This window comes from Oryctolagus cuniculus, chromosome X, assembly GCF_051225735.1.
Source record: "Oryctolagus cuniculus isolate XC-2025 breed Fujian yellow rabbit chromosome X, ASM5122573v1, whole genome shotgun sequence".
Classification (NCBI taxonomy): Eukaryota; Metazoa; Chordata; class Mammalia; order Lagomorpha; family Leporidae; genus Oryctolagus; species Oryctolagus cuniculus.
In genome coordinates, this window is record NC_142888.1 from 121,206,221 (window position 1) to 121,216,881 (window position 10,661).

At 41.8% G+C, this 10,661-nt stretch overlaps 1 protein-coding gene across 1 annotated transcript; it reads right to left on the reverse strand.

The window, feature by feature from the left end:
* Positions 1-247: 247 nt before the first annotated feature.
* SLITRK4 (SLIT and NTRK like family member 4) lies at positions 248-10,353 on the reverse strand. Its single transcript, XM_008273445.5, has 2 exons — positions 10,149-10,353; positions 248-6,438 (listed from the first exon to the last, which is right to left on the reverse strand). The coding sequence occupies exon 2, from the start codon at positions 6,386-6,388 to the stop codon at positions 3,875-3,877; it is 2,514 nt and encodes an 837-aa protein (XP_008271667.1). The 5' UTR covers positions 6,389-6,438; positions 10,149-10,353; the 3' UTR covers positions 248-3,874.
* Between the last annotated feature and the right edge of the window lie 308 nt (positions 10,354-10,661).

The window sequence follows — 10,661 nt, forward strand, 5'->3', positions numbered from 1 at the left end:
TTGGTACCATCTGACTCTTCTCCAAATGAGCTGCCAGTGGGAAGGAACACAGATTGCAAAGATGTTTTGAAAAGAAAAAGAGAAAAAAAGAAAATCTTTTAACAGAGACTTAACAATCAGTTTCGATTCACACAGTTTTATAAAGCTATATATCCTACCCTCATGTTTGGTGAAATAATCACTTCAGTTATTATTTCTTCTGAAAATAATGGAAAGAGAAATGTTTAACAAACTGTGGCTTCAGAAATACCATTGTAGCAAACAATTTTATTAGTACTTTCATAAAAATGGCATTTAATAAGTTTTCTCTAATACCTTGAATGTTATTAAAAGCAAACAAAATTCATTAGAACAATTCCTTTCTCTGATTTACAATACTTTTATAGCATTACTTGATTTTTGTCTTATAAACTAACCTAAAATAATCATAATCAAATCAGGTTAAAAACAATACAATGTGTTTACTTTATTTCAAAATAGTGATTATAAATACATTCTTAATATATTTTCTCCCCATCTTTGGATGTGACAATGATAACAACAAAAAATAACTCACTGTGCTCATTTCATACAATGTCAATGTACAAGTCATGCAAAAGATAGAAATCAACATTATCACTACACATTTCTAGGTGTGTTCTGTTATTTGGGAAATACCTGTTGATTGATGTTAGTCATGAGGCCATGCCCTGTACAATTTATGCATCATTATGGCTTAAAAACATTAAATGCTTTAAAAAAGCAACAAAGAAAAGATGGTCTTAAATTTTTTCTAGTTAATATATTTATTCAGTATATTATTTAGAATGGAAAACTAAATATAGAATATAAATTACCTGATAGACTCAATCACTGTATTTTAATAGCTGCTTTCTCATAAAATTACGCAAAGATTTACTTTTAAAGAATTGAATCATCTTTATTGATTTCATAAAAAAATAATTTAAAACTTGATTTATATTACATGGACACAATATATTATCTCAACCCCTTCACTGATTTCATAAGATCTAACTTTCTCAGTAATCATTCTAAAGCAGTTTGTATACATGATTGTAATACCAAGAAGTCTGTGATATCTGAGACCAACGTAGAAATGAAAACTTCTTGGATTTTCAAGATTTGCATTAAACTTCTACTAAAAATACAATACTGACCTACATACCAAACCTAAAGGGGTTAAGTTAACATCAAAATTATAGTTGAAACCAACAAAATGTAGATACAGTATTTTAACCACTGTTGTATTCAACTCAGAACTTATACCTAACTGCATTATAAAATGTACAAGTAGAACTAATGAGACACAGGTGCAACATAGTATACAGTGTATAATGTAGGCACAATGACTTCAGTTAAGGAAAATACATCAGCCTTAACCAAGGATTTGTTACTTTCCTTTACAATTAGAATCTCCAAATAACCACAGAGACTTAAATTATTTTTTTAAAAAAGTTAAACTTTTATACCTTTCATCAAATGAGTATGAGATAGTCGATATACTACAGCAAGCTTTGAGACAGCAGCAGGTACTCTTTCCATTGACAATTCTGCAGAAACTTTGAAATATCTTCAAAGCATCACCGCACTGAATAAAAGGCATCATTCCAATGACCTATCATCCCTAGATCATGGATGGAGCTTTCTGGTTCCTCCCATAAGTGTCTATTTAAGATTCCTCAATCCATACTTTATTGACAGGATAAACTAAAACACTTTCTTTGAAGCCTTTGCTTCTTTATCCTGTCAGTATGCATTAGGAGCCCTTTAATCCATGAATGCATGCATGCATGGTAATGGCACACTGAAAGTAAGTCCTTATGAAATTGTAGATGAAAACAAGCTATTGAGCACACATCTTGTCTTCTCTTTCAAGATCAGAAAGCAATTATTTGTTTGGATTGTTTACGTTTTTATAAAGTTTTCACAGACATTGTCATGAAAATTAAAATTACACATTAAGGTTTTAAGAGCACCAGCACATACATATGGAGACATATTTTACTATTAAAAAATCTCCAAATTATCTATATGTATGAATATATACCCAAACATACACACACACACACACACACCCCTCTGAGAATGCCAATTGTTTTTAACTTGGAACCAACACCTAAAGCCCTGAAATTAGTGCTTAATAAAGGGGCTGCTATTATAACTTTTACCACAATAACATTTTATAAGCTGCACCAAAATATCTGTCACTTGAAAATCATGAAGAATGTCTATGTTTACCTTCTTGGTTATCTTACTAATTAGTACAATAATTTATGATAGAAGGCAATGTGTTTCTGGATATCACTTTGCCAGTCAGGTTCTCCTAAAAGTCATCAGATTTCACACATTATCAAAGAATTCATTCCTTTGACCGATTTTAACTTAGAACTTAACAACACACACAAACACGGGGGCATATCATTTGTAATTGCAGACTGTGGACTCATCTGAGACCAATGCAAGCATTTTACAGTGTGGCTTTGATAGCCAAGATTACCATGATGTTTACGGTTCTACTAGATTATCTGATAGTAGTCAGAATGATGAAAGAACAGGATACTGATGCATACAAGATACTATTATATACTCATTATTTTTTTAAATACTTGTAGTGAAAACTATTTGAATTAAGCTCATAGAATCCTGAAAAGCAAGACAACTGATGGCAAATAACAACTGCCCCAGACACAATACTATAAAACTAAGTAACCTATTTTAAAATGCACAATTGGTAACAAATCTGAAGATAATATGCTAAATTCACAAGAATAGCACAGAACTAGTTGTTTTTATGTATTTTTTCTGTTTTTAAATTACACCTGATCACAAAGTCCAGAATATTTCTGTACACATCAGTTTCTGTTTCTTTTAGTATATTTTTCTGTCTAAATTTATACTTACTGATAAATTCACTGTGATCAGGAAAACAAGTCAGGCATATTAAATACATATTAAGGAGTACATATTTTCCTATTTAGTATACAAAGTACTTCATAAATATGAATTATGTTACAAAAATAGCTTTGGGTGCGCTCACACGGTAAGCACTTTGCTAATTTTGGACAACCTTTAAGGATTGTGGGTATTTCACATAACTGAGAACAAACTCTAGTGTTAATTTGAGCCATGTTTAATTCTGATAAATATCACGTATCTTTAGATCACCACAAATGCTACGTAACTCACGTTGATTGTTTTCTTTTAGGTTTTTATGTATAGACAGGTAATGCTTAAAGTGTTGAAATTTATTTTATAGTTATGTAATGCATGGTATATTTTAAACAAGTATTTGCACAATTGAACATTATAAATCCAGCGGTTTCAAGATGCAGGTCATAAAGGTTACCGATTTATAAATACTATCGAATGTTCTCTCTTTGCATGCTTTTTTTTTTTTTTACTTTTCAGATTATCTTTACACAGAGTTGTTACAATGCCACAAATCAAAAGGATTATTCCAGTTCCACCAACTTAATCTACGTGCAAGATGAAGGACCCAGTTGAGGTACAAACACTGGTACCAGTTTTCTTGAGTTTGCTTTACTAAGCACAAAGAGACGAAGGTTTTGCTTTGGGGTACAAAACAGACTTGCCTCTTGAGGTTAAATTCAGTGTATTATGTGTATAAAGCATCCCTTTGGCAATAGAGTTTGCAGTATCCCCACAGGACTCCACAGTATAGGTTTTATGTAGTAAAATCTATTAAGGAAATTCTTTTCTATTCGACACATCTCTCCATCTACAGTTAATGATACACCCTTGGAAACACTTGCCTCTATGCCTATTGATAATATGGTATTTGGAAGTTAGAAGTCAACAAAAGGCACTTTCATCATTAAATAAATGTCCTCTGCATGAAGTAAGATTGCATGACCTATATCTTGTTCAAAGCTGTTTGCTCTTCAAGGACCTGTAGGTAGTCGGGGGAACTCTGAAGTTTTGCCTTCAGTTCAAAATACTCACTCTTCCTTTGCTCCACAACAATTTTACTGTGGTTGCCACCTATCAGTGACTTCTTGGATTTTTTGTCTTGTTGTTTTTCAGGATAGCGGATCTCAAAGCCACTGACACCTATGCTATTGTACTCCTTTTTGCTTTCCAGAAAATTCTGAATAAACACATTAGAATCCCTACTAGGAAACAACTCATCCAGCTCATCAATTGTGCTCAGTCTCTTCCTGCTATCCACGTGTAATAAATCTTTCTCCTTGTCGGCAACATTTCTCATAATGACTTTCTGTCCTGGTGGATCTGAAAACATGAACCCGGTTTCCGACTCTTTCAAGCCACAGGTGTGGCTCTTGCTCATCTGTTCTATGGTTTGTGGAATGAAAGCTTCTGTGCTCAGTCCGTCTTTTTTATTGATTTTGTGGTCATGCTTCCTTAGCTGCAGCTGCACAGAGCCACACTCAGGATTCCCCAAGCCTTCATGCTTCACGGTGGGTTTCTTGTTGCGTCGAAGCACAAAAACGAGAAGGCAAAAAGCAACAAATACAGTTAAAATGAGGACCACTAAGATACTTAAGATCAAAATAGACAGAGGCACTGGACCACCAGGAGGACTTCGAATGGGACCCAATGGGGTTGTGAAGGTAATGGCAGGTGCAGGGCTCGTGAATGGTGCGGATGGCTTGTTTAAAAGTTTGGGACATAAGATTTCATTTTTGAGGGACTTCAGTTCAATGTTGGCAAACTGAACAGGTGTCTCGCATTTCAGTTCTTTCACAACAATCCCTTCATTCAGCTTCTCCAGCCACAGCTTTAATGCCACCAAGTCACAAGTGCAGTCCCACGGGTTGCCCTCCAAATCGATCTGTGTGAGAGACTGCAGTTGATCAAGGACCCCACTGACAGGTAAGTACATGAATTTGTTGTTCCTCAGATTTAGTCTGGCAAGGGGTGCTCCAGAAAAAATGTAAACAGGCAAGCTCTTTAAGAGATTATTGTTCAAGTACAGTAACTGTAAATTCGGCATGGAGTCAAAGGTGCCTGCTAAAATTTCCTTGATCAAATTGTATTCCAAATACAGATACTGCAGGTTATGAAGACCTGAAAATATTTCAGGATAGAGTCTTTCTATCTGATTGCCATTGAGGTACAGCCTGCGTAAATTAGTAAGATTGTGGAATACATCCCCCTTGATCACTGTAATCTGATTGCTGCCTAAATGGAGCAAATCCAGCCCTTCAAACTCGGTGAAATCGGAAACATCCACATCTTTGATGCCATTGCCATTGACGTGCAACTTCTTGGCATTTAAAGGTTTTGGTGTCAGTTCAGACATGGACTGTATATTTTTCTCTTGACAGTTCACACTCAGTCCCAAATCTGAAGGGTGTGTTTTGCAAGAGCAAGGTGCTGGGCAAGGTGTAAGAGGAGGCACCCTTGTTTGATAAGACACAATCTGACTGAGATTGCGGTTGGACAGGGATTTGCCTGCCACAATTCCAGAGATCTTGGAAGGGTTCGTTGTTTTCGGTGGTTTGGTCACTAATCTATGTAAGGATGTTTGAGTAGTGTGACCATTGGGAGTGGTGTAGCCATTTTCCAGCTGAGATGGAGGCAGGATGCGGACATCAAAATCACTGCCTGTGCCCATGGGACATAATTCTTGTTTGTTGGTTTCTTTTAAAAGCCTTCCATATAAGTCACTGGGAGTTTCACAGATTGCTTCCCCTATGTAAATGTTATATGGCATATTCTCCAGCCAAGCTTTTAAAGGCAACAAATCACAGCTACAGTTCCAAGGGTTATCTTCCAGTTGCAATTCAACAACACGGCCAATGTGTTCCAGAACTCCGATATAGGGGAGCTTCTGGATTCTGTTCCCTCGTATGTCAAGATGGGTCAAAGATGCAAATCGAAAAATATTATCGGGAAGGAATGAAATCAGATTGTCATTAATAATGAGAACCTTCAGTTTGTGGAGCTTATTGAAGGCTCCTCGTTCAATATACTTGATTAAATTGTAGTCAGCCTGGAGATACTCCAAGTTCTCTATGCCAAGGAAAGTGTCAGCTCGGAGAATCTTTAATTCATTGTTGTTCAAGTGCAACTGCTTTAATGCACTGAGCCCAAGAAAGGCTCCTCCCTCAATGTTCTGCAGTTTATTATTTCCCAGATGCAGGGATACTGCATGTGAAAAATTCAAGAATGTATTTGGGTAGAGGATATTTAAAAAATTGTTTTGAAAATTGAGGTGGTAAAAATTAGACCAAGGTGGTTTCAGCTGGTTTGGTCTGTAGACTGAAACCTTCTCACAGTTGACATAGAGCACATTCTCAACTGAAACGCAGGAACACACATTGCAAATTTCCACTGATATGTCAGAATCTGCATTTGTCGAAGAAATCAGGGCTGACAAAATCAGAAAGAGCCAAAGAAACATCTTCTTGCACTCAGCAAACAACTTTATGCTTCTGAATAAAGAGAATTAATCTAAAAAATAAAAAGAAAACATTTTTTCAATGGTCATTACTTGAAAAATTATTCCTGTTTAAATCATACCATAGTGAACACATGACTGTAATTCCTAGCATTGCATTTTTAAGGCATCCAAAACTCCAAATGATCACACTCAGTCAAGCAAGAAAAACCATCAAAAATGAGATACATTTTATTTCCACACATATAGTTAACAAAAAATTTACATGTGCAGTACATACAATAAACACTAGGAAAAGAGATTATTAATAACCTTAAACCTTAACAATCTGACGATATTTTTCTACACAGACCAACCAACTCTGCTCTTGAACACAAGCATTTTCTTTTTTCAACTCAAGTAACCGTCCCCAGATCCTCAAGTGTTCACCACAAATGCATTTCAATTGGTGGATATCTATTCTCAAGGTTTCAACCAGATAAACAGGCCTAGTAGAGAAGACATTAGAGCTCAGCTTTCAACAGAGGGTGGCAATGAGAGAACTGAATTGCTATAGAAGGGATAGTTAAAACACATGGGTGGAAGGCGCCCTTGGAAGAGATTTGCCTTAACTTCAACCCATAGGTAAATGGATCAGTTATATCTTGAACACTGTTGCCTTCAAAGCACAGACAACCTTTTTGGGTTTTAGAAAAACAATGGAGAAGAGAATGTGCATGTTTTATTTTCAGATAAAATAAATGCTATTTAGTTTCCAGTCAGTTATCTCCCAAATGGAAGGAAAAAGAGCCTTTTGTCTTTGGGTTCCTGAAGGCAGGAGAGGAACCTGCTTACCTAGCTGATCTACAGGCAGCCTTTCCACCCCCAGAACCTGGTCCTCTCCCACTGCTGTATTTGCCATTTTGAATCTAGGTCCAGTTGATGCTGGGCTCAAATGTTTATCTCCTTCACTTTGACCACAGACTGCCACTACTGAGGAAGAGGAGACCACACACTACAATTTGAAGTAGCTTTATCTGCAGAACCAGATATATTAGTATAGCACATTTTTGTCCTAAAATCATCAGTGCCCCCTGTCCCCCCCCCCCCATTGTCACTTCATGTTTCTGCTGTAAACAAAGAATCACTTCTTGGTAGTTCAATGCTTAGGAAACCAACCCACTGTTGTGGCCAACTACTCAAATACGGCATACACACTCCTTAAATCCTGCATACACACAGACACACATATACACACACACACAGAGTTTCTGCTTCATGGAGAAGATGAAAAGAAAAACAAACAGTGTGCATCTTATTGATGCAGTTTTATCCATGTGAGTCTTTTCCATTATGAATGAGAAGCTGGCTGCAATTTCAATATGGTTACCACAAAATTTTAATTAAATAAATAAAATACTGAGGAACACACAATGAGGGTAGAATGCAAAGAAAGAAGTGTCACATAGAAACTCCTTTGTTTATTTTGCCCACGAGGAATCAGCTAGTGATAAAACCCAACAGGTCTCAAGGTAGACAATCCATTAGCCACGACCCAGGAAGATTTGCATTTTAAGTAGTGTGGTTCATAATACAGCCTGCAGTGCTGAGATGCTATTTGGCTGCCATATAGACATGCATTCCCCCTATTCACCGTGACAGCATGATTGGCATTGCAAAAAGAAGTCATAATTCTTAAGTATGACATCACCCAAATCAACTTTAATTGTAAAATAAAATTTCAGTTAATCTTTTTTTTTCCTTGTTAAAGATGTGGTTTTGAACAGCTATTTTGGTTCATTTGAGTCATTTCGTTTTACTAACCACCCCCCCCTACACACCCAATAATAAAGAAACCAAAAGGCAACTAAACTAAAACCCCAAACAAAAAGCAGCAACAACAATTTTAAAAATCTGAATTATGCGGATTCAGTACAAAAACAAGAACCAGGTGCATCAACAGCTCGGAAAATACATCAGAAGCTGCCCTCCTCCTCCTATTTCTACTTTAAGTAGCAAGAGGGTGAAAGGCACAAGGACGTGCTAGGAAGTTCCCAGAGGCAGCTCTGTGAAACGGAGAAAGCCAGGAGCGGCTGGAGAAGGCAAGGGAGAGGAAAAGCAGCTTCAAGAAGGAGAGGGCGTGAGCTACTGAAAGGGCAAGAGAGCATGCAGAAGTGGAGAATGGGAGAAAACCTCAGAGAAGGGAGTTCCAAAGTGAAAGGGATCACTGAATGTAAGCCAAAGGAACTGCACATTCACGTGGTACCACTAACACATGCACATTTAAAATTAGGAAAGACAAAAAAGGAAAAGAAAAAAAAACCGCTCAAAGTACTTGTTGGGTACCAAAAGCCACCTCTCAGGCTGCTGAGAGCAGTCGGTCTTCCTTTTCTCTCCATTTCCCTCAGATGCTTTGCTCCCACAGTCTGCCAAGACTGCACAAACCTAGCCCTACCACCGATCTGGCATCCACCAGCGTGCCGCGCCTGGAGCTCCGCGCCCCTGCCAAGGGAGAGGGCCTGCGGGGCAGGCGATTGACGAGGGTGGGGAGGCAGAGTTGGCTCCTCTAGAGCCGACCCGGGAAACCTCGGCTCGCACGCTCAGAGCTGAAGGAGTGTGTGTGTGTGTGTGTGTGTGTGAGAGAGAGAGAGAGAGAGAGAGAGAGAGAGAGAGACGGTGGGGAAGGGTTGGGGGTTCCGCGGAGGAACCCGACCGCCGCCGCCCCCTGTGCGCTACCTCGGGCCGGTGGTGGCGACGCGGCTGGAGGGGATGTTGGCGCGAGCGCGTACCGCAATGCTTTGCCGCATCCCGGTGCCTGGAGCCGCCACGCAGCCCCCTCCTAGGTCCCAGATCCGAGCAGCAGCCTCGGGTGCCGGGTGATGGAGGCGGGGTGCCACACAGGATGTCGCGGGGGCCTTCAGCCCTGCTGCGCACACATTCCTCGGCGAGCTCCTGTCCCACACGGGGTAGCAGCCGGAGTTGCCGTCAGCCTCTCTAGACCCGGGAGTACGGCGGGTGAGGAGGAAGAGATGGCCACCTCAGGCCCCGAGGGAGATGGCACTGGGGCGTCAAGGACCGGTTTACCACAGGCGGAATGACCCCGTGGCTGCGCGGCAGCGAGTGGCGGCCCAGACTCCCCTTTGCTCGCCCCCTTCTCATGGCCTGGGAACATAATCCTCTTCACAACAAGCCAGAAATCAGCTCAACATTTAGGCACCTCGGAAAGTCGCTCTGGCTGCGCCCGCCTGGCTCTGCAGGGCTTTTAAGTTACCCACCGGCTGCTCCTTTCGTATTCCCCGGCTTGCCGGATGCCAGCAATCTCTGACCAGCCCGGGGGCCCCGCCGCCTGAAGCCCCAGATCCAGGTCCGTGCACGGTGCCCGCGAGTGGGCACAGAAAACAAAACCCAGCCCAGTGCAGCGGCCCCGACAGCGCCAACAGCCCGAGACCACGACACTTTCTCCGCCGGCCCGCTGCCCGGGGGAGCAACGATGTTAAGGACACCCGGATTCTCTGAGTCTTCAGAGCATGCGATCGCGCCGCCGTGGGCCAGCAAGTGGGAGGCGTGAGTGTGTCATGGCTAGTCACCACGGCCACTTCGGCCACTCAGCCGACCCCAAACCGACACAACCCAAACTAAAAATAATAAGCTACCTGCCCCCCGCGGCGCGCGCGCTCGCGCGAACAGACACATACACGCGCGCACATCGTTGTCGAGTGGAGCCGGGAACAAGCTGCGCTTCTGCCTGTGCAGCTCGCTTAGACCCCGCTGGAAATTCACCCACCTCTAAAGCCTCGCGTCTTGGGCTGCGACCGCCGCCCCGGGACCCGCGTTGCAGTTTCCGCGATGGTCTCTACGTGATCCGAAATCCAGCTCTGCCCGTGCCTGCTACCCGGTCAAACCCACCGAGCAGCCCCGGCAGGCGAGCGAGCGAGCGGGCAGCGGCGCGCGCGCGTACCCGGCCAGACACCGCGCGCGCACCCAGCCCCTCGCACACGGGCTGCACCTTTACATACACGCGCCGAATCCCCGCCCCCGCCCCCGCCCCCCGGCACAAGCAGCCCTCCCTCCCGACACCCAACCACTTCGACCCCCGCACAATCCAGAGCCCCCTACCCCCCATCCAGACACCCCCACTTGATTCCCCTTCAACCCACACAAGGAGCAAGACAGAGAGAGCGCTTTCCTCCTGGCATCCGCCCCCTCTTTTTGCCTAAAACACTCCCTAGGGAAGAGCGACCCCTTTCCTCACACAGTTTCCAAATGCGAGCGCGCTAGCCTCCATTCCCCCACCACA